The sequence below is a fragment of the Molossus molossus genome, unplaced genomic scaffold (genome assembly GCF_014108415.1).
Source record: "Molossus molossus isolate mMolMol1 unplaced genomic scaffold, mMolMol1.p scaffold_m16_p_1, whole genome shotgun sequence".
Lineage (NCBI taxonomy): Eukaryota > Metazoa > Chordata > Mammalia > Chiroptera > Molossidae > Molossus > Molossus molossus.
In genome coordinates this window covers 74,492,523-74,517,643 of record NW_023425344.1, presented here as the reverse complement: position 1 = coordinate 74,517,643, position 25,121 = coordinate 74,492,523, and the positions used below count along the sequence as shown (strand labels likewise).

Below are 25,121 nucleotides of genomic sequence, written 5' to 3'. Positions count from 1 at the left end.
CTCTACCATTTTGAAATTATAAAATCTTAAGCAACTTACTTGACTCTCAATATCTTCTTTGTAAAGTGAAGATTAAAATGCTCATATTATGTTTCAAATATTACATAAAATGATATATATTAAATACTTAGCATATGTCTTATATTCAGAAGCACACTAGAAAAAACGAAGAGTAGCTATGACTAATAGCTACTGTTATCACTCATTGTGTGAGCCTGAATTAGCCATTTAATATTTCTAAGACTCTTTATTTATTTATTTATTTATTTATTTATTTATTTATTTATTTATTTAATAAAAACACTTCAACATCATTTATTGTCACCTGGTGGTACATACGGGTAATGAAAACAATATGAATAAATGTTTAAGAACTACACTACCAACAAAGGACAAGAGAAAACCACAGACTGTATTGCTTCTCAACAATTTCTCACTTCATAGTCATTTCTAGTCGGAGACACTTTGGAGCAGAGTAATACTATCTCCTTTTGGCATGATCCAACCTAGTTGTTTTCCTGACTTTGTTTTGGAATGAATCTCTTCTGCATCATCTAATTTGAGGTTCATATACTCATCAAAACCAGTGAGACAGCCCTCTATCCACATATTCACTTGCTCATAAAGCCACCCCTGAATCCGAGAGCTGTTTTGCAAGTACCTGAAGATGAGGTTGATGGGCTGTGCCATCACCTTGTGCACTTTTTGGCCCTGGCCACGGTATGCCATGGTGGAAGCTGAACGACCAACCACACTCTCTAGGACTCCTCTTTTTATATATGTTTTTGTTCTGTATAATTAAGAAACTTGATTTTTTAAATTATGCTTCTGGTTCTTGACAGTGAAAAGATATAGATCAAAATCAGCAAAGGGTAATGACACATGGAGAAAAGTCCAAGAGAAATCAGGCAGAAGTTTACAGGTGTCTCCTCTCAGCGGAGTAACATGGGGACAAAATAAGATAAACTTATCTGGACAAATGAGTACAGCATGGTTCAAGGCCTCAGACATACAGAAACATTCTTTCCAGGCAGAATATCCCAAGGATTTAGAATTCATCTCCCAGGAGTGTGAAGACAGGCCTTTCTTTGGGAAGTGCAGGGTTTGAGCAACCTAGGCCAGCTAAGATTACTCCTTTCCCACATACTCCTCTAAGCTGTTAATGATAGGGGAACCTGGGTGCAGGGCATAGGGGAAGTCTATTCATTATTCTCTCTCTCTCTCTCTTTGTAAAAATAACATTTTTCTAAAAATTAAATTCTATTACAAATCAAAATTCAATTAGAACAATTGGTGATGTAAGCTGATAAATATTCAGGCTAAAAACATTTTAACATTTGTCTTCAAGTTTTTTGTTTGTTTGTTTTTCTCTATTGATTTTAGAGCAAGAGGAAGGGAGAGGGAGAGAGAGATGGAAACATCAACGAGAAAGAACATCGATTAGCCACCTCCTGCATGCCCCCCCTGGGGTCAGGCCCACAACCGGGAATTGAACTGATGACCTCTTGGTGCATGGGTCAATGCTCAACCGGTGAGCTACACCGGCCAAAATCTCCAAATTATTTTTTCTACCTGAGATTGTATCATAAGAAATTCTATTGCACTGTCTTGGCCTAGTACCTTTAAAATTTATTTTATCTTTGTCTTTATAAGGAAAGGACTGAACTTTTTTCTTATCAATACTAGCTTTTTTTATTCGTAGTAACCAAAAATTGGAAAAGATCCAAATGTCCATCAAGTGATAAATGGATAAATAAAATTGAATGTTCTTTAGTCATATAAAAAAATATAGCACTGATATAACCTCGAGCAAAACCTGAAAACATTATAGTGAAAGAAGACAGATACAAAAGGCATATATTTAATATGATTTATGTGAAATTTTCAGAATTGGCAGATTCAGAGACAGAAAATAGACTCATGTTTTCCACTGAATGAAGAGACAGGGAAATATGAATTGACTGATAATGGTTGGGTTTTCTCTTTGGGGTGATGAAAATATTCTGGAATTTGTGGAAATATTTATAAAATGTTGTGAACACTAATATCTACTGAACTGTATACTTTAAAAGAACATTTATGGTATGTAATTTATATTTAAATTTTGAACTATCTCTTTCTCACAAATAAATTGTTAGATTTCACTACCATCTGCTCTGGTCTTTGTATACTAGATTGGCAGACAAAACAATTTTTATAAAATAAACATAATTCTAATATATTTTAAGTAGTCTGTAAAATTTTCTTAACTTCCTTTCTTTCTCATTCCATTACACAGATATGCACACAATTGTTTACCTTTACAGAGTATCATAATGGTGAAGATAATAGAAACTCCTTTTTCGCTCAGATCTCCTTGAATTGTGGCAAAAATGAAATTCTTGGAACTATCATGGCTTATTAGGTCTACTAATATATGGATAAAATAGACTGAGTAGCACAGTAGTATAGACAGGAAAGAGAATCCACCTGCTTCAATTCTACACCTCTCTAAATTACAACTTAATAAATTGTTATTAACTTATTGTTTGATCTAATTGAAAACAATAGGGGTTTTTGTTTTGGCACTTGTTTTTGTTTCGTTTTGTATCATTACAGAATTGTGTACAACCGGTGATATGACTATAGTTCCTGAGTGTACACACAAAAGCCTGGACATAATTTAATATTGAAAACTCCCTGCTTTAATGGAACTTCATAATGTATATTGTGACAAGCATACTTTATTTCTCTAATATAGTAAAATTAGATTTTCCTGCAATGAATGATCTGTGTATCTTGGTTTAATGATGGTTTCATTTCTAATCAATTATTTGTTTCTTAAATTTTACTGATATTAAAAGAATCCATAATATAAAGAAACTTTTTTAATGACTTCTGTATTTTATATACAGAAAGTAGCTTTAATTGAGTAGCTTATCTTCCATTTGCAAGTTTATGAAAATATAAGTGTGTCCAAGCAAGTGAAAAGGAGAATAATCCTTTGTCATTCAAAGAATCAGAATATTTTGACTATTCTAAAATGCTTGTTTTTAATAAAAAATAATCTAATCAAGGTACCCCTTAGCTGAATGTGAATTATCTAAACACATTAGCTAGTAATATCACTTATTTACAAACAAATCAATGCTTATTTCTGCTTTCTTCATGCAGAATGTTAAGGTTATCTTACCTACTTAAACCTTTTTGAGAAACTGTATAGAGATTAAACTTATACATATGTAGACAACACACATGTTCATGCACTCACAGGCCTGTAAACTTTTGATTTCCTGTTAGAAAGTATCTAGCTTTCATTTGTAGAAATAGATGCTATGAAATAAAAGGTTTAAGCTTTTTAAAATAAAATATAAATAACATATGATATTAAAGGTAGATGTAGCAATTCACTTTATGTATATATTATTAAATGATCACCAAAATAAGTCAAGTTAACATTCACCATCACGCACAGTTACGATTGTTTTATTCTAGTGATGGGTTTTAACCTTTAAAAATTGATTTTTCGGTGTGTTCTACAAACTATTTCTTAAATCACAAACAAATTTTGATTTCTGATTTTAGTAAGTCTAGCTCAGAGGAGGAAGAGATGCCAAACATTGTGCTCAATAGGATTTTAGGTCATTAGTAAAATATCACCACAAAAATATATATATATTTTTGAAATGGTATTGACCTGTAAAGAAAAGCAAACCTATTTAACCCAAGTGAGCTTTTCCTTTGGAAAAGTTATCTGTGAATGTTCAGTTCTAGCCAAGGCAGATTTTATTTCCAACTTTTTATCAATATCACCTCCTCTGCTTAATTTCTTTGATGTAACCATATCTTTCCATTCATTTTTCATCCTGAAATTTACCAAGATAGCTCTTTATGCAACAAATAATAGGGCAAATGGATTGTAGAATAAGAGTAGCTTTAACATGAAGTTTAAAGCAAAATGCAGTTTTTTCTTCTAGATTTTACTTTATATTTTTCCTTAAAATTGGTATACTAAAAATATTACAATAAAGTACATCATGGAAAAATGTCCATCTTTTATGTCCTGTTGTCCTAATGTGTGTGTGTGTGTGTGTGTGTGTGTGTGTATTGGAAAAATGGTCAATTAACCGGCTGCAGCATCAATTTTGAATATGCATGTGTATGTGTGTGCACAGGCATGCTATTATAGTAGGTAGTATTACTGGTTAACTCACGTCAGCTTTGTAAGTTACATAGCAGTAGGTTGTCCTGATACCTTGAGGTGATTTGAAATCACCTATCTACCACAGGATAGTGACTTTACTCACAAACCCCTTGCAGGTTAGAGAACTATGTTTTCTTTGAATAAGAGTATTTACTAAAATAACACAATGCTAAGTCAAATAGAACTATTACAGCCAACTTCGGAAGTTAAATAGGCTTCTATAAATTCAAAATATTCTAAGATAGTCACACTGTTTAAGTAACTAAACAAGGTGGCCATCAGACTAAGGTGGCTCAAAGCCTTGGTAGCCTTTGTAATGAAACCAAAACCTAAGCCACAGTCAATGCACTCAAATCTGAGAAAATAATCTCAAAAACAACCAATCACAAAACCAGCCAACTAGGCTTTTCTAAATAAGGCAGCCTCTTAAGCTATAGCCAGTCAATGGTTTCCATTCTGCTTCTTTATGAAAAGTTCTTCCCCAGCTCCTGTTGGAAGACAGCTCCTAACTGCCTTCTGTTTGGCATTCCCTGATGCTAATCAATCAATATGTATGCTCAGATAAACTCTTAAAAAATTTTTTAAACTCTTAAAAATTTTAATGTACTTCAGTGTAACTTTTAAATTATTGAATGATTACATTTATAGTGTTTTTAATGCAACAATATCAATTGAATGTAATATCCCTTTTAATTGAGTGTACATTTTCCACTGTTCTCTTTTAATTTCTTTTAATAGACTCTTAATGATATAAACTTAATAAAATTTACAAGACTTTTGTTTTCTGGATTTTATTTATTCTTTCTTAACAAAATTGGCACACATATTCTTAAAATTGACCATGCATGCTCCTTTGAAGGACTAAAAATAAATGTAGAGTGTCCCTTTAACTGACGGACTTAAACTTGATCCACTGATTTGCACCACGAACTTCAAACGGTGGATTATCGCTGTAGACATGATGGGCTATTTCTTCCAAAGGTGGTTCAGGACAAGTTACAGCAATCTGGGCGGCAACATCAATTTCTTTCCTCACTTCAGCATCAATTTCCTTCAACTCTTCAACACTGGCAAGCTTGCCGTTTACCATTCTATCTCTGAGAAGCATAATCGGATCACTCTTACGTCTCACCCCCTGAACTTCTTCTCGGGTGCGGTAGCTGATCCCGGGGTCACTCATACTGTGCCCGTGATAACGGTAAGTCTGCAGCTCCATCACTATGGGCCCCTTTCCAGCTCTGCAGTAGTCGGCGGCAAACTTAGTCGCCTCGCGAACACACAGCACATCCATTCCGTCTACCCTGAGCCCGGGGATGAAATTGCCTCTCTTGTAGTAATCGGTGCTGGCGGCCGCTCTCTCGGCCGCGGTCCCCATTCCGTAGCGGTTGTTCTCACAGATGAAAACGCACGGCAATTTCCACAGGGCTGCCATGTTGAAAGTTTCGGCGATCTGCCCCTGATTGGCAGCGCCATCCCCGTACACAGTCAAACAGACCTGGTTGTTGCTCAGGTACTTACAGGCCAGAGAAATCCCAGCGCCCAGGGGCACCTGAGCGCCCACAATGCCATTGCCCCCGTAGAAGTAACTGCAGTACATGTGCATGGACCCCCCCTTTCCTTTGGCACAGCCTTCTCGCCGTCCTGTCAGCTCTGCGAGGATGGATCGGACCGACAGCCCGCGGGTATAGCAGAGGCCGTGAGCCCGGTAAGACGTGATGACGTGGTCCGTGGGGTTTATCCCGGCCTCCAGGCCCACACAGCAAGCCTCCTGACCGTCACACAGGTGACAGAATCCGCGAATAAGTTTCTGTTTATACAGCTGATCTGCCTTCAGTTCCATCCGGCGAACCGTCTGCATCATCTTGTAGTATTTGAGCCCATCCTCCCGGGTGAGCACTGCTGTGACCGGGGGCCCTTCTTCCAACAGAAAAAGATCGCATTGCTTAATTTCAAATGTAGAATCATTGGAATAGTTACAGGAGGCCCCCAGCACCCTACCAGCGGGCTTCTGGGCGACACGGGACAAAATGCGGGACACGGCAGCAGCGAGCATCTTCTTCATGGAGATCAGCGGGCGGCGGTGCACCTCCCAACTGCCTGAGCCCGGCTGCGTCCAGTGTCTCCTTCCAGCCTCCGGCACCTACCGCACGTGGCGCCACAAAGGCCACGCTGGTGACAGCAGCCACGTCATGCACGCTGGGTCGATCACTGGCCTGGAGTGATGGATTTTTACAGGGCCTTGCAAGGGTAAAATTAAGAATAAAGGTTATTTCTTATACTGGAAGACTTGACCGAACTCTACACCAATCCTAATTACTGCCATTGTCACTGATACAACATAATAATCTGAGTCCTTTCCCCCTGCTAAATACTAAATAGCTGTGCTTCTCCAACGTGCATCAATGGGAGAGAAGAGCAGACACAATCCCTAGGGCACACGAGAGTTCTGATAGTTTAAACCAAAGATATTCTCACTGATATTTCTTTAACATCTTTCAAAAAATCCTTAAATAGGTATGAATATTTTATGCTACTCCAAAATATACCATATATAGTTGACTGCAAAAAAAAAAAAAAAAGTAAATTTGTAGTTTAAATACTTCACTTAAAAACAAACAATTTTTAGCCCTGGCCTGTTTGGTTCAGCGGTTGGAGCTTTGGCCTGCGGTCCAGGGAGACACGGTTCAGTTCCCACTAGGGGCACGTGCCTGGGTTGCGGTGTGTTCCTGGCCCTGGTTGGTCCTGCGGGTGGCAGCCACTCAATCCACTCAATGTGTCCCTTTCACATCCATGTTTCTCTCTCTCTCTCTGTTCCTCTCTCTCCCTCCCATTCTACCTGAACAAGAAAAAAAAAAAAAAAAAAGGAAAAAATGTCCTCGGGTGAGGATAACAAAACCAAAAAAAAAAAATTTTAAAGAAAAATATATGTTCCAGAAGAATACACCACATTTATCCTCTGGACCTCAGGCCGACACTCTAACCCCTGAGCCAAACCGGCCAGGGCACATTTATCCTTTTGTTCTAACACCTGGGGGAGTAGTGAAGTAGGTAGCAAACCCCAGTCTGAGAATAACAGTCTAAACCCAATAAAAAAGCTTTGCTTGGTGTGGGAAAATTAAAGGCAGGGCTGAGACGCAGATTGCTATAAGATTTAATATGGCACCGTTCTTATAATCCTGAATCCCATCCAACCAATTTTATTCTTAATTTCTAACCAATTTATTTTTTATTTTAATTTTCTTTCTCATTTTTAACAGATTTACATTTAAAAAAAAAACAAAAAAAAAAAAACAAGATTCAGGTGGTGTCATTTTTTGCTTTTATAGCAATCTAAATAGTACCAGTATTGGTCTGGGAAATGAGAAGCACATTTTTATTAATACCTCGTTATATAGTAAACATTAGAAAATGTGATTTTTTATAAATTGACCCACTCAACAGTATACAGGTGGAACTGAAAGACAGCAAATATTGCACCTGTTTAAGCAGCTGGCAACAGTTCGATCACGTGACAAAAGTAGGGTCTAGGGTTATAAAGATCACAAATCATTTTTCTCTTTTGTGCTTTTACTAGGAAGATGATTTTGTACCTAAATAAGCCAATCACAACCCAGATCCTATTCTATGTAGACTCTTAAGCAATTCACCTTAATACATGCTGTTTTATATCCACTGCCTATTTGCAAATAAACATAAAAATAAAATACAAAATCCTTGTTTGTAAATAAATTCTTACTCAAATTTCCCTATGGCGTGTTCAAAGCAGCTGCTTTCTCTATATCTAGTTGGAAATATTGTTTTGGACACTTCTTTTGATATTTAGGTAAGAAGGAGAAAACAATTTGTTGAAAAGTTATGATCTCGCTTAAAACTTGATCCTCCCCCCACCTTCTCAACCCAACCATCATAATGGGTTTCATTTTTTCACTCAATTTAAAATTTTGCTGTTGGAATTCATGGTCGTGCTGTGATGTTTGCTCCCTCTTTGATAGTTAGCCTGTCTCTGCTGTTCTTTCATTCCTGCAGGTATTGGAGATCTCCAGGGAGTATTATCTCCATGAAAATGAGAAAAATAACACTGCAGAATGGAACAGTAGTGTTAATGGGTCACTGAGTGACAGCTGAGCCTTCTCTCAGAGGTATCAGCCAGCCCAGCACTGCCAGGAACACAAGAGCCATAAAATAAAGTGTGCCAATTTAATCTTGTCACAGGTAGCCTGGGCTGCAAAGATAGAGTTCCCCTTAAAACCTTGGTGTGACAAGGCTAAACCTGACTCATGCCAGAGGAGAAACATGCAAAGATGCCAACTGGGAAATACCTGTGCTACAGGTCACCACAGAAAATGGCCCTTTTTTTTTTTTTCTTGCAACAGGCTCTGGTTAAGATAATAAATAATAAAAGGTGAGCCTAAAATGACTTTCTGAACATCAGATACCCTATACTTCCCAAACTCAACTTAAAGATAGACAGATGCCCAAGTATTTCCATCAAATTGATTAATCCTGATAATAATTTTTGAACTTTTACAACATTTTAAACCCATTCATATTTTCAAAATAGAAGTGAAATTTCCATATGTCAGATGTCAGTGTAAAAGTTTAAAATTCCTCAAGGAGATCCTGTTATCTTCCCCTATCCAGACAAGTTTCAAGCTGCACATGGACAATAGAGTTGATAATGGTGTATTTTCCTTCAAATAATTTATTTTTGTCTTGTCATTGTTCAATAATAGTTTCATTACCAAACAGAATTAAGAATCACCTACATGCTCACCATTGAACTGTAGTTTGCTATTGAACCCCATAAATTCTAAGTTTTTAATTAAGACAGAATCTCACTTTTAATATATTTGAAATGAAAGAAAAACAGATGAGAATATTCATAAGGCCCATGGTAGACTTTATATTTAATTAATTAAAAAATCAAATAAAAGAGAAGTCAGTGATTATAGTAGCAGCCATTCATGTCAGTGTGATGGAATTTCACATTTCATATCTAATGGTTGACCCTAAAGGGACATTTTTGAATTTATCTTAAAGTTACCACTCCCACTGCATCAGTACCATAAACAATATTTTTAAATAAGTGACAAGGAAATGTTAAAGAAGAAGAAAGAAAAAAAAAAGCATGTTTGAAGGATATTTAAATTCCTCCAGTAATAATTGCGCTTTTCACCAAGTGTTAAGAGAATAAAGCTGTTAAAAAGTGAATATGTTCTAGATAAATAATATTATATCTCATTATATGATTAGTGGTCATGTATTTTTTTCATAGTACTAAGATTTAGCAATTAAGAGTGATGAATAAAGACTTAGTGAAAAAATTAGAATTATAAATACCTCGGAGAAGAGTCTTCTCCATTTGTTCTATAATTTTATCTCCCTTGGAGAAAGTGAAAATGTCAGGACCATATATTCTGCAAAATAATGACAATCAAGCGAGGTTTTTCTTTAATGTTATAATAAGTTAGGTTATTACAAAGCTGTTTGGAACCCTTGGAAAACAATTTTTTCCTCCTCAGTCCCATCATAATTCTGAAATATCATTATATGAAAGTTCAGGACAAATTACCATGAAGAAAAGATTTGATTGAAAATGAGAGATAAAGTGATAGTGTTCCTCATTCCACCCAGATAGTAATGGTGTAAGGAAAGGAAAGATGTTAGGGCTCAACTTTTAGTAACAACTGATGGAGCCGCCATCTTTCTCCTGCTGAATGACCCCAGTCATCTGAGTCCTTGTGGCCACAGTACCTACCCCTATCCCTAGAGTTTAGAACTGAGTTCTAGCAGATAATGGTAAAAGGGTTCAAGATACAAAATACATAATAAAAAATATTTAAAATATTTCAAATATTTTACAAAAGGTCTTTAGAATTAAAGCTATAACTAATGTGGTCAGTTGAAATAAAACATAAAAATTCAATTATAATCTGGTTTCAAGATTTACTAATGCCTAGTGTCTCAACCAGTAGAGGACTAGTATAAGAGTCATGAGTTGTCTCTCTTCAAAACTAGTTCAGTGACTCAGGTCTTCTTCAAAGAAGCAAATGGAAGGAAATACATGTGCTAATTATATTATTGCAAACTAATATTTAAAAAAAAGTATTGGTCTACCCAAAGCTGTTAGAATGGAAGGGGTGGTGAGTGCATTTATAAAGAAAACATAATAAAATGGTACAGTTAGAGTCAGGTGATAAACCAAAGGACGTATATGCATATATGCATAACCAATGACACAGATAACAGTGTGGTGAAGGGGGTACTGGAGAGGAGGATGTCAAGGGGGGAAAAGGAGGGACATCTGTAATACTTTCAACAATAAAGATAAATTTTAAAAATATATAAATATAAATATCAATTTAATACATATCTCTAAAAAAAAATCAAAGAAATTTAATAAAACCCAAATCAGAGTTAAGTCCATTTGCATTTCCTCCAAAAATTATTTATACTTTTTGGGAAAGGGTTTTTTCCAGCAGATTTTAATTCTCATATACTTAAAAACCCGTGTCTCAAATTTTTATTCTTTAAATAAACATACATTTATCTCTGTAACCTTGATTTTAATGGCAAAAAGATATATATTAAGTGTGACAGTAAAAATAAACTCTATATATTAAACGGTGAAATGAGGACTTCTCGCCTCTGCACTGTCATTTATAATATATTAGTTTCTCTTAACTGTACCACTTTATTATGTTTTCTTTATGAATGCTCTTCACCACCCCTTCCATTCTAACAGCTTTGGGCAGACCATTACTTTTTTTTTTTTTTTAATATCAGTATGCAATAATATAATTAGCACATGTATTTCCTTCCATTTGCTTCTTTGAAGAAGACCTGAGTCACTGAACTAGTTTTGAAGAGAGACAAAAGAATGTTGGCAAAATTCCAAGGCACTGCTGCCCCCTAGAAGGAAGTTTGAGAAGCACATGTGATCATTACAGATAAGTCTGGGGAAAAGGAGGCTAAGGAGGAAGGCAACTCTTGTGCCCCATTTTAACAACATACTCTTGGCTGCATCGTCAGTTTTCTCTGTCCTGTTTTGTATCTACGCTTAGGCACAGTTTTGACTATCACATCCTCAACTATGATCCTAATAAATTACATGGCTCTTTCTGGAGACCTCTGCAAACATGTGCAAACAAGCAACATTAATTTATTTATTTATTTATTTATTTATTTATTTATTTATTTATTTTGGCAAAATAATATTTTTTTAGATAATAAAGATGAAATTTCAAGCTATTAATTTGAGGTCTGAGGCACTCTTGTGAAAACTGCCCGGGTAAGAAACAGCCATGCATCTCTTTGCTGGAGATACAAAGTTCACAAGGTTTGCTCATTTGATCCTCACAGAGCGGGAAAGGCAGCTGCTGTCATTTCTGCATGGGGAAACTGAGGCTGAGAGAGTTTAGGTGGAAGGCAAAACTTACAAGCTAGTAAAATTTTTAAAAACATAATATTTATTCTTCACTTATTCTGCACATATAAAGAAGGCCCTTCCTTCCGTATGCCCCCTCCCCTTTTTTAACTAAATAGTAAAAATACAATGATGACATGCAATCAGGCAATTAGATTTTCCTGTACTTAATCCAGTTCTCAGGGAGGTGTGCGGTGCGTGCTCAGCTTTTCTGGCACTGCTCGTAGAGAAGGACACATCATTACTGAACGACAGAGGAATCAACACATGAGCAGCTGTTACAGAGACAATAAAACTAATGTGTTGCTTTCCAGGCAATGGTTACAATGACAGTTTGTCTTTATTAGGATCAATGATGAGCAAATTAAAAATAGAGTACTGCCAAGCTGCAACGTACAAAACAGAATATTCTAATTTTGTCAAGTTGTGTTGTCTCCTTTAATTTGGTGATACAGCAGAGCTGAAAAAGCACACTGGGAAATATGAAAATCAGGATCTCATAATTATGCAGTACATTATGAATATGAATGCATTTTCTCCGAGCAACCTAAGACAATGCTGTAGATGTTTTATGGAGCTTTTTGTGCGTGAGAATCTTTCTGTTCCCACGAACCCACTGTGCATCTAGATTCTAAGATATTTCCATAGTACCCAACACTGTAAATCTAAAAGGCCACCGTGGGAGAAGCCTCAGAGAGGTTTTGAAATAAGAGGGCCAATAAACATCATCCACACTGGTAAATGAAGGTGGTCTACAAGAAGAATTTTTAAGCTCAAATATGTTAGGCACTCCTCAAAACATCATATTCAAGGTGGCTGGGTGACTGTCAGGAATGTAACAAGCCCCTCTCAGGGCCACCAGCTGGCTAAGCTGCTTCCATTCTCATAGGCCACGAGCACTGCGCTGAAATTTATGAGGAATTTTCCCCAGAACTCTGAACCTTAATCTAGCCTCATCTATCCTCTTCCCACCACATTTCGTGATAAAAACTACCATCTACTTTTAAGAAATTATTTCAACTTTTAAAGGGGTTTTCCAAATTAAATAAATTTTACTATACTATTTGGGAAATTATGTGGACTGTGTCCTATTCCCATTGATTTAAGGAGAAGCAGGCCTGACTCCATGAGGTTAATAAGCCCAGTAAACACGGGGCATGTGCTCAGGTCATGCATCTAATTCACGAAGAGCCAGAGTCACCATTTGATCCACAGCTCCCCCATCCCAGCTTCCTGTCTCTTGTAGATGTTTACATCTACAGAGCTTCCTTCCCCTTAATCTCAGTGGAAGAGGACTTCTCTTCTTATCTGAAATCTAACCCCTCAGCCTCGCTGCAGAACCTGCTATTCACTCTTAATGGGACACAACTCCCTCTCATACTTGCCCCACCCTTCCTTGCCCCCCACCAGAGAATCATCAATTTTGTCTTCTCCTTTGGGTCTTCCCTGCTCATATTTCCTCTGCTCTGAAAAGAGACACCAGAGTCCTCATTGCCTCTTTTAGATCTCATCCTATATTATTCCTTTTATCTAGTCAAGCTCCGCAAACATGCAGCCTGTACCCCCAGTCTCCATTTACTTTCCCCTAATTGCTTCCATATGCTTCTGCAATCTGTGTTCTCAACAATGAACTGAAAGTTCTCACATCAAGGACTTGCCTAAATGTAATGACAAGTTCAGTCTTATCACTCTCTGGAACTCTCTGCTACAGAAGGGAAGTGTTTCTCCATGGATATTACCTTACCCTAACTTCAAAACACATGACATGTTCTTTTGCTGCATATACCCCAGACTTCATTTCCTGATATGTCAACTTTGACCCAAAAAGTAAACGTAGACCTAAGTTTAATACTACATGCTCTATTCTTGCCAGTTTCAATGAGTACCCACAGAGTCTCAGGTGATTTATTAGTTTAATTCTCATCAGTAGGGAACTATGAACTACATTTTCAGCATTAATTTCTCTCATTCTATCAGAAAGAAAAAGAGTTCATTTGCAAGCCTATAGTTATTTAAAACTGAAATTTTCTATAAAGATTTCCTACCTTCTACTCTTTTGAATAAAAATATCTTCTCTTTCCAATTTTCTTGTCATCATTAGAGACCCATATTGCTGATTCATAAACTTAAAATATACTTTGACAATAGTGTAATTTAAAAAAATTTATACTGTAAATTCATAAAAACACAAAGATAAAATATTTAAATCACCCAAAGTTAACAGCAGCTGAAGTTTTATTTCCCTTACTTTTAAATTTTTTGATATAATTAGGATCATATTAAGCATCTCTAATCTCTTCAGATGTTTCTATTATATTATATTTAGTTTCAAAATAATCCAAAGCCATTCAAAAGGTTATTTCAATGGCACCAGAAAAAGTCCCCATTATATGGATGTGTCATAAATAAATGTTCCCCTAAGACAGGAGACAATCTCACATGTTCCAGACACTATGTATTAGGGAGAATACTGATTTTTAAAACTTTGTTTACAATTTTAACAAAAAAACATGTAATGGATCCAATGTATTAATCTCTTATGTGATGTTTCCACTCCTTTTTGAACATAATTATATGCTAATACTTTCTAAATAACTATGTTTTTTTTTTTTTATCCTCCCCAGAGGGGACATGCTTATTGATTTTAGAGAGAAAAAGAGGGAGAGAGAAACATTGATTGGCTGCCTTCCTGTACACTCCTCAATCAAACTGACAAACTAGGTATATGCCCTGACTGGAAATCGAACCCACAATCTTTTTGGTTTATGGGACAGCACTCCAACCAACTGTACCACACCAGCCATAGCAATAATTGGTTATTAATTTTAATAGTTTTGTTATTTTATATTTAGTCTTTGAGACATCCAGAAATTATTGGATAACACACAGAGGTTATTACAACTTAATTTTGTACACTCAATTCTTCCACATCATGTATTGAGTAGTCTATATATCTATTATTTGGGATGTTAAATATATATCAGTATCTACATAAACTTAAAATTTTTCTTTAGTTTTAGCATCAATCAGTTCATTCTTATGCAACACTTCCCAGTTTTAATTATTCGAGAATTATATAATTACATATTTGACAGTAAAGCCCTTTTTTGTTATGTTTCTTTTTCAACATTTTAAAAGATTTTGTAGCCCATACACTCTTTCATGTAAAGAGTGGAGTAATTTCATTAAATTAAATACAATTTGGAATTTGAACTAGGATTCCATTAAACATATAAAATAAAATAGAACAGTCTTTACAATATTTATTTAGTTTTAGCATCCAAGAATATGCACCTCTCAACTTATTCACAACTTTGCACACTGACATCGTATGGATCTCCTTTTGACTGTCCTACCCATTGTTTGTCAAGTTGTTTTTCCTCTTGGGTGATGGTGGTTTAAATAGACAGTTATTTATTGACTTCTACTATATTCTAGGCACATTGCTAAGTGTATTGCAAGCACTATTTTACTTTACTGTCACAACAATCCTGACTTAGATAAGACTGACTTATTTATTTTACTGATAAAAATCTAAGGCTTTAATAGTAACTATTTCCAGGAACCAAAATCCAGTAAGTGACAGAAACTGGACTCAAATCCTGATTTGTCTAACTCCAAAACTTCTAATGGTCATCAATAAGTAAGAAGTTGGCTCTGAGATTAAAATAAGTATTTTGTTATGAAAATATCCTCCATTTAATTTTACTACATTTTTAACAAATATGTAAAACATTTCAAATATATTTTTAATATTCATTGAAACAGTCATATCACATCTTTATTAATATATTGGCATTAAAAGCCACCCCTATGGTGTATGGGACCTCAGGCAAATATATCTATGCAGAGCTTCAAAATGCATTACAAAATCCATGGGTTCATGCAGGCTATCGTGATGTATCATTGTGGATTCAGAATAATGGGGAGAGAAGAGATGACTACACATTCACCGCCCAGTCAGAGCCTGTGACGGTTCTTCATAATATTCAAAATGAACAGTCTATTCTTGTTCATTTTCAAGAACTATCTCTTTCTGTTCTTTATTGCCAAATGTATCATTGCTAGGTAATTTCATTGCTGCTTCCTCAAGACAACAGTAATACCTGTTATTAATCACAAAGCAGTGGTTCTCTAGACTATGTTTGTATTAAAACAATATAGATCTTTTGGTTCTATCGTGCCCTAATACCATTTACTTAATTCTGGTTACACCATCACTCATGATGCTGCGACACACGTCCTGCCACCTCTGAAGGCTGTCTTCTGAAAGGGTGCTGCTGTGCGTCACTGGTGATGACCACAAACACAAGTGTTGCCTAAAGTATGCAGGTTAAAGTAAAAGATTGTTCTATTTCTGGTCTTGCTACATTTACCTTTAAGATATTTATAACATAGCCTGGACAGTGTGGCTCAGTGGATTGAGTGTCGTCCCATGGACTGAGAGGGCCTGGTTCAATTCCCAGTCAGGGCACATGTCCCGGTTGCGGGCTCGATCTTCAGTGGGGAGCATGCAGGAGGCAGTCAGTCGATTGATGTATCTCTCTCAAATTGATGTGTTTCTATCTCTCTCTCCCTTCCTCTCTCTCTAAAAAAAATCAATAAAAAGGTATTTTAAAAAAAGATATTTATAACATAAATGTAGAACAACACATCTTCCAACCATGTCCTCCCTTCAGCAGCTTAGGCTGTGATGACTGTGTTTCTAGAATGTGATTTCTTCCCAGGTGGACTGCAATCCTGTCCGCACACCACCACCAGCAGGAGGAGCCATGGGATGTCAGAGATGAAGAGTCTTCTCATGAAAGAAATGGCTCGCTCACCTATGGCACAGCTTAAGACCAACCAAGGAGAGAATGATGTCACAGCATCAGTTAAAGCAAAAGAGGAAATCTGTAAGAAGGGTCTGTGGCATTGTGGAATAACTGTTTAAAGGTCCTGGGAAGAGATAGATGTAAACTTCCTGTTACAGGTTAGGCTGGGTAACCACTCTTCCCCACACCACACCCCCGCCCCCATTCCAGGTGCTTTTTGTTGTTGTTATTTTGCTGATTGGTTTCTTCATTAAAAAATATATATAAAACACGCCCGAGGCCGGTTTGGCTCAGTGGTTGGAGCATCGGCCTGCGGACTAGAGAGTCCCAGGTTCAGTTCCCACTAGGGCACATAGCAAAAACTGAATAAATAAAATGAAGTAAAATAAAAAATAAAATAAAAAACATAGGATGTGGTGCCACCACTGGGAAGGTAGAAAGGGGTGGAGTTTCTCCCTGCTGTGCAGTAGCATGGACCGACCAATTAGCAGAAGAACAAATAGGTATTGTTGGTGGGCATTAGGCTGGAGGACATGGGTATGACACTGGAGCCATAGAAAGTGTGCCACTCACCTGTCACTGGACCCCATCATTAACTGTATAATGGTCACCCATGCTGGTTCTAGAATGATGGGGCACAAGTTGTAAACAGTGTGGTTGGTATTTTCTGAAGCAAATTCTCTCAAGTGCAAGTCTCTTAGTGGGAAATCCACTAATGTTGTATTTGACATCTGCAAACCACTTCAGATGGGGCATAAAGATCTTTGAGAATTTCTTTATACACCATTTCTGGCTCAGCAGAGCAGTATGTTGGCTTTCTGTGGCCGTCTAGCACATCCTCTTAGTGGAGAGCCTCAAGCAGTCCATTCAAAGTCGCATCAGGAGGTTCGCCTGACTGGTGAAGAGAAGTTTGCAGAGTGGTAGAATGATCACCATAGGGACAGGTGATGATTAGGACACAGGGCAAAGGATGCCTACGGCCATCCCTACCACTTTTGGGTACTATAGACTGGAGGCAGCACCTTGATCAAAACACAGAATTATTAGAGCCAATGCCTACTCAGTTCAAACCCAAGGATTGGTGATGAGCTACTGGCAACTAAAGCCCTGAATTTGTCCTGTGTCCCATGTGAGTGAACATCCTGCAAAAGCAGTGTGTTAGTACCCTTCTGGCTACCCAGTCTTGCTTGATCCCAGCTGGTCAGGAGTAATGACCCACATACTAAGTCGCTCACTTGGAACTGATGCTCAGGCAGGGTACCTGGGATGGCTTCATAGGTGGATGCCCTCGAGTTCCTTGGGACATAGACATGAGATTCAGAGTGCACCCAGAAGAGACAGATACAGATATAGGTTATGTAAACACACACAAATATACATATATTACATATCTTGTTTAATTTACATAACCTGGATAAAACACACTATTAAGTAAGCATATTATATTTATAGATTTCTTATAAATCAACTGTCCTAGAATTTCTGGGATAAATTCAAAAATTTTGTTGGTTTATTTACTTAATTCATGAATAAATCGTGTGGCCTGGTTTTCACAAAAAACTTCTATTTTATGACTGTTATAAAAATGTATCTTGCCCAGCTGGTATGGCTCAGTGATTGAGTGTCAACCCATGCACCAAGAGGTTGCCGGTTTGATTCCCAGTCAGGGCACATGCCCAGGTTGTGGGCCTGATCCCCAAGTGTGGGGCATGCAGGAGGCGGCCATTTGATGTTCTCTCTTATAGATGTTTCTATCTTTCTCTCCCTCTCCCTTCCTCTCTCACAAATCAATAAAGAAAAAAAAATTTTTTAACTTATCTCTGGGATTATTTTATGTTTTACTTGCAGAAATCAGGAATCCAGAGTCCAAATTTCCTAGTAACCAGTCTACACTCATCAATGAACTCATTTTCAGTTAATATTCATTGTTTGCACTAATTTGAGCACCTTTTCAATTCCCATGACTTTCACTTTTTGTGTATATGTACAGTATGTACAGGTTTTTGCTTGTTGTTTTATTTGAGGGAATTTTTTTTTTTTTTTTTTTTTTTGCAAATAGAGTAAAGGCATTTCATAGAAAATGAAAACCAAGCATCTTTTAATTACCTTTGCTCTCATTCCTCATTTATGTCCACACCGTGTTATTGCGTAGAAGATGAGATAATCCAATTGTTCCGAGCCACATATGCTGCGAGAAAGCCTCCTTCTCACATCGCTTAGTCCTTAAAACTCCAGGAAAGCAAGCTGATAGATCTGCTGATGAAGGTGTTCGGTTAATTAACAAACATAAAAGTAATGGACTTATTTTAATTATGCATTTTAATACTCCCACCATGAAGACAGGTTCTTTTTTATGAAATAATGTAGATGCTGACCAAAAGGAAAAATAGAAATCATAAAAGACATAATTACTCCAAAAATGTGTAGAGGTAGACTGTACATTACACATTCGTTCATTTAAATAATTGATGATGAAAACCCAGTATTATTTTTAAGACGAGATGGTGATTAACCAAATGACAATATACACCTTTATACAATATGTATAAAAAAAGTCCTAGTTAATGCTATTTATAGAATGAAGTTCAATGGAGGGACTATAATTTCAGTACATCTTTCATATCATAGCAAGCTCAAGGTTAATTTTTTTCCCCTCCATTTAACTAAATTCAGTCTAATATCCTATAATATTGCTCTTGGAGTTTCAGAATTTATCCTTTTACTCTTAAGTGATTAGGTAGAAAGGAATGTCCCAAAGTGAACAAAGCTATTTTCAAATAAATACCTGACATAGCTTGCACTATCAGTTTCAAAGAAACCAAACACATAAATTTGCAGCAAATTTAAGGTTTAAACTTAACTTAAAATATTTTAATTCTCAACATATGTTTTCTTTATAGTAATTATATAGCACATAGAAACTTTACAACACATGTATTTTGGAATTGTTATTTTGAGATGGTTTTCTATTGCAAAAAAAAAATAAAATAAAATACCTAAAACTGCCTCATGCTAAATAGATGCTTGGACCAGCCATAAATGAGATCCATGGAGAATATAAGCAATTATCATTTTCCTGAGGAGTGCTTCAGTAAAATTCCAGGCACTGCCTTGCTGAAAATTCTGAAAATATAATATATTCAACAGTTAATTTGTTTACTAATATTTTTTGAAAGGATGTTATATAAAAGGGGGTGTTATCCTTTTGGCATTGTAGACAGCAAAGACTTTGGATTCTATTTTTAATAAACTGGGGTCAGTACAAAGTTTGAACAGAAAAGTAACAAATTGAAAGTTCATTTTAAAAAGTATATTTAGCCTAGGCTGTTTTGCTCAGCAGTTAGAGCGTCAGCCCGTGGACCAGAGAGTCCCTGGTTCGGTTCCCACTAAGGGCAGGTACCTTGGTTGCAGTTTGCCCCCCGGCGCCGGTTGGGGTCTTGTGGGTGGCAACAAGTCAATGTGTCTCTCTTGCATCCATGTTTCACTCTCTCTCTCTTCCCTCTCTCCCTCCCACTCTATCTGAAGATAAGTGCAAAAATGTCCTCTGGTGAGAATTAAAAAAAAAAAAAGTATATTTAAATTAGTGCTTATATTGTGCCTTAATAATAAAAGGTAAATTAATATCAAGTGAAAAGAATTATAGTAATTAAAGATTTGTGCTGAAAATATTCTGAGAGCTGCCCAGTTAGTGTAGCTCAGTAGTTGAGCATCAACCCATGCACCAAGAAGTCACCAGCTAAATTTCTGGCAGGGCATATGCTCAGATTGTGGGCCCGATCCCCAATGGGGGTCATGCAGGAGGCGGCCAATCAATGTTCTCTCTCTTCAATGTTTCTATGTCTCTTTCCCTCCCCCTCCCTAACATCAATAAAGACAAAAAATTTTAATGTATAAAAAATATACTGAGAGCTTTAATTTGTTACTCTTTGTACTTAGAGGAAAAGAAAATCATTTCTTCTTAATCATTTTCTTTAGTAAGAATAAGAAACACCATCACCTGACCTCTGCCAAATACATTTTAACTAGGACTAGATTTTCCTACAAGTTCTTCCCACATTACTTAATAATTACAGCTACCAATATAAACACTTTCTATGTGACAAGAACTATGTTAAGGAAAACTTTGCAGTTTAGAGGGAAAGTTTTTTTAAAAGACTTTGTTGAGATCCAGTGTGTAAATGACTTTAAAAGAGGTGTTAACCTGACATGTGGGAGTTTAATAGCCTACCTATCCAGACTTGAGTGGTTTTGTCACTGGACAGTCTTCTCCAAGATTTTGAAGAAACAATTGTATTTATCCAAGTAAAATGTGAGTGTGTGTGTGTGTGTGTGTGTGTGTGTGTGCGTGTGATTAAGAAGGATAAGAGGAAAAGAATGTTGATGGAGGTGAAAAACAAAAGTGCACAGAAAAAGTGAAAGTTGAACAGAAAGACATGGAGGCCAGTTTATATACATTGCAACATTGCATTTATAGAAGTAGAATGTGTGGTAGTAGTGGCAAGAAATTAAGCAAAAGTTGGAAATTAGACATGAGGAAGCTTTATTATATGCAAGGGCATTTGGAACTTATTGTAAAAGATTTGATTAGCCATACAATATTAAAAACAAAAATAAAGCATTAACATATTCACATTTTGGGAAGATCAATTGTTCTGCATTATGTCCTCTATGGGACAGCCAAGAAAGTGGATTAGCTGTTAGGAAGACATTCAGTCATTCATGTAAGAAGTTTAAAGACTTGAATTAAATCTGCCTGGTAAAGGAGATGGAAAATGATGGGCACTGCCTAGAATGGTCAAGAGGCAAAATTGACAAGACATGCTACCTGCACGGATGTAGTGATGAGGGCAGGTGATAACAAACTGTACATCTAGATTTCTAGCTTATTTCAGTAGGTGTGTGACGGTGTCATTAACTGAGATAAGAAATTTAAAAGGAGCGAAACGTTTCAGGCTATAAAGTCAGTAAAAGTAAGGATTTGCTTCTAGATAGGTAAAGTTTGAAATGTGCAACAATTACATTGCCCAGTGGGCACCATGTCTCAGGAGGAAGAGTTGAGCTGGAAATAGAGATCTGAGTTTGAACGGCGAGGGCAAGGCAGTGAGTGAGCTGGGAACGAGGACAGGAGTGTGACAGCATAGGCATCGACAGCACAGGGAAGGCAAGCTCGCTTGTTCAACGTGTGCCATAAGCAAGAGAAGAAAACTGAAGCTGAAACATGAGATAACCAATACTAAATGCAAACAAAAAGCAGAGGTATACTGAAAAGACAACAACAACAAAAAAAAAGTGAGGGAGGAAAAAGGGCAAGAGATGTTACTTTGCAAAGGAAAGAAGAAGGTATCAACACAGAGCAAGAGGCAGAAACCAATCACATCCCATAAGGACAGTCAGGACAGGGTCAATTTTTCTTTACAGAAAACTTTGTTTTTACAACTAAAATGTATCTTCCTTTGCAGTTTTGTTTTATGCTAAAGAATGCCCAGTACATTATGTGTGTATTTAAGTGTTTACCACAATGATAACTATAATATAATCTGCATTTTTAAGGTAAATATTTTTAAACATTTCATTAAATGATATATATTTTATACATGAGTATATATGACATAAATACTTTAAACTTTTTCTGACCCTTAAACTTGCAAATATATATTTATATATTATAGTTTATAACAGATATGAATATTATATAACAAGTTACATTTATATAATAAATATATTATATAATATATTATATATTATATATTTATATTTTTCTGACCCTTAAACATGAAGATATCTATCTATCTATATCTATCTATCTATATATCGATATATAGATAGATAGATATAGATATATAGAGATAGATAGATATAGATAGATATATAGATATCTTTATGATGAGGCAGGCTGGTTACATTTATATCAGTAATAATAAAGTAGTCTTGTTAGTCAGGATTCTCCCCATTGATATACTATGATTTTCCATACTTCTTAAATTCATATGTACATGGATATTTAATTTTATGGTACAAATATTATATATTTAGAAACTGAACATATCCTATTTACTTATTAAAGAAGCATTTACTCTATATTGTCAATAGTTTGGTCAGATTTTCCTGCAGATAATTAGGAAGCTATGATTCCTCAAACTCACTTGTAATAACAACTTCATATTCAATGGAATGTCAGCTAATAAGCCTCACAAAAAATTCTCGAGCATTTTTAAATGAAGTGCTTGTGTCGTCACGTATTTAATATTTAAACTTGCAGGGCTTGTTGCTGCAAGTAAGGATTGATATCAGGATTGAAAGTGACTGTTTCCCATGGAGACTTACTTTGTTCTCAATATTGCTGCTCTTGATTTGGGTACAAGAGTTACAAAAAACTTTTGAAGACAGGGTCGCAGGTAGGGTGTGTCACCTCGAATGCTCAAAGGGGTTAGTTAAGGAGCAGAGCCGGCTGGGTGTGCACAGCTAGCTGTGGGGCAGACCCGGGCGCCAGGGAGCTGGTGCCCAGCAGGGGAAGGAGCTAGTCAGCGGCGGGCACATTTCTTTTTCCCATTTTTAAAATGTTGTGTATGGAATACACTCACTAATGGTTACCACAGAGAATAGGACTATTCATATTTATACATAATGTCAAGTATGAGACATGTGGTTCTGTCTCAGAATTAAGATCACCTTCGGTCTCCTGTACTTAAGCCTGGGTTTCTTCATGGATTTGGGCATTTAGCATTTTAATTAAGTAACGCCTTTCTTCATTCTGTTCTAACATGGGAAAATTTTGACTATGTAATTGCAAGGCTCCATTTTATTTTCATTGTTTAGATTACCACTTACTTTTAATTGTATATCTTGCAGAAAGAATTATAGGAATAAGTCTGAGATGGTTATAATTATAGTGGCGTTTGGGTTAAATAGCGGAGAACATAATTTCCAAGTTTAAAAGCACATTCAGTTCTCCAAGAGTTGGAAACACATAATTTTGGACTGAAATGGGTGTAGTGCTATCTGATTTGTTGTTATCGTTGTTGCTATATATTAGCTCAAATTTTTAAGAAAAGTTGAAGAGTTGTGTTGCTAAAGTAAAATTTGTGAAAACAAGTTTAAAACAGTTTATTTATTTATTTATTTGTTTGTTTATTTATTTATTTATTTTTATAAGTTTAAAACATTTTACATATGTAAAGCCAGGGTTTGAAATAGAGGTAGACTCTAAGACACTCGTGTCTGAATTTAAATGGCTGGTACCCATCATGAGCTCATTTGCATCAAGGGTCCCTCGCTCCTTGGTGAACGATAAAGGAGGAGAAAGAGCTTGTCTATTTAAGTCAGTCTGTTGCTGATTCTCATTATGAAGTAACAGAGAGAAGGTCTGCTTTTGATTTCCAAAGATGGCTATAGAACTGTCTACTGAGAATATTAAATAAAGCTGGAAGAAGTCTTGCTCCATCAGGCCCTAGACTAGAGTTAAGCCCGACAAGCTGTGCTTTATTAGGAGGGATACCGTTAGAGCTTTCTGCCCTCAGAGCACTTCAAAGTTCAATGTTTAAGGACTTGGTTGGGTGCCCGGCTGGTGTGAGAATCAAACCATGCACCAAGAGGTTGCCGGTTTGATTCCTGGTCAGGACACATGCCCAGGTTGTGGGCCAGGTCCCAGTGGGGGCATGCAGGAGGCAGCCAATCGATGTTCTCTCTCATCAATGTTTCCACCTCTCTCGCCCTCTTCCTTCCTCTTTCTCTAAAAATCAATAAAAGGGGGGAAAATGTAAGGATTTTGTTGGGGATTTGTGTCACCTGGGATCTTCTCCCTACTTTCCATGATGAAACATAGGAAACATTTTCTTGGATCAGTCCCCCTTTCTTTTTTACTCCACCCTTGATATGCGCTGTGTCTTCCTACTTTTCCTAAACATATTCAACTGCAGGTATTGGAAATTTTTATTCACTCAAACTTTTCAAGGGTCAGTGTCTGTCCTCAACTTTCAGAAGTAATCATGTTCATGCTTGGGTCTACAGTGAGTGGATAGAATTGACAAGTAATCTCACAAGCCCAGACTACTCCTCACAGAGCAAGCTGCAGCCTTTTTCTCTCCCTCCATCCTTTCTCCCATCCTCCCAGACACTAGGACTGGGCCAGAGGAGTGTCTTTCTTTCCATTTCCTGATTTGTAGTCCAAGTCTCCTGCTGGGACAAGAAACTTCCGAAGAAGCTTAGGCTTTTTGGCTATGGTTTTTACAACCTAAGATCTGTTCCAGTTTTTTTATAGGGACTATTTATTGTACCCATAGTTAAGGGCTTTGGGTCTGCTTTGAATATGAATAGAGTTCCCTGAATGAAAAAGGCACTTACTGCCTGACTCTTAACTAGGAGATACTGTTGTTAGGAGAGTCCTGTCACAAAGCCCCAAGCCCGACCTCCCCAGATTGATGCCCTGATTATTGACATAAACCTGCATGACTGCAGGTTCACTTACCAGCCATCATTTGAATTGGTGGTACCCTAACCCCCATACTGTAAGTGAGCTAGTCCTTCCACCACTGGCCCATGTGCATTCCTAGCTAATTTCCTGCATGCTTTCTGCTGCCAGGACACAAGATTATTGGCTAAAGATTCACTGGTTATGCCCTTGTCAGCCACCTCAGTTTTTGATGAGAGACGAACAACTAGCTAAAAGAGCAAACTAACAGAACACGTGAAGATGGTACTT

At 36.7% G+C, this 25,121-nt stretch overlaps 2 protein-coding genes across 3 annotated transcripts; both read right to left on the bottom strand.

Annotated features, from left to right (window-relative positions):
• Positions 1 to 450: 450 nt before the first annotated feature.
• On the bottom strand, positions 451 to 730 carry LOC118615609 (small nuclear ribonucleoprotein E-like). Its single transcript, XM_036240698.1, has one exon. It carries the CDS (start codon positions 727 to 729, stop codon positions 451 to 453), a length of 279 nt encoding a protein of 92 aa, XP_036096591.1. The 5' UTR covers position 730.
• Positions 731 to 5,069: 4,339 nt separating this feature from the next.
• Positions 5,070 to 6,251, bottom strand: PDHA2 (pyruvate dehydrogenase E1 subunit alpha 2). 2 transcript variants are annotated; one of them, XM_036281639.1, is made up of 2 exons: positions 5,733 to 6,245; positions 5,070 to 5,639 (listed from the first exon to the last, which is right to left on the bottom strand). In XM_036281639.1, the coding sequence occupies exons 1-2, from the start codon at positions 6,243 to 6,245 to the stop codon at positions 5,070 to 5,072; spliced, it is 1,083 nt and encodes a 360-aa protein (XP_036137532.1). The 2 variants fall into 2 exon arrangements, with proteins under 2 accessions (XP_036137532.1, XP_036137538.1); XM_036281645.1 differs by having other exon boundaries at positions 5,070 to 6,251.
• Positions 6,252 to 25,121: the final 18,870 nt, after the last annotated feature.

Bases quoted from the DNA above. Each gene is read 5' to 3' on its own strand.
- LOC118615609 (XM_036240698.1), bottom strand. From the start codon at position 729: ATGGCATACCGTGGCCAGGGCCAAAAAGTGCACAAGGTGATGGCACAG.
- PDHA2 (XM_036281645.1), bottom strand. From the start codon at position 6,245: ATGAAGAAGATGCTCGCTGCTGCCGTGTCCCGCATTTTGTCCCGTGTC.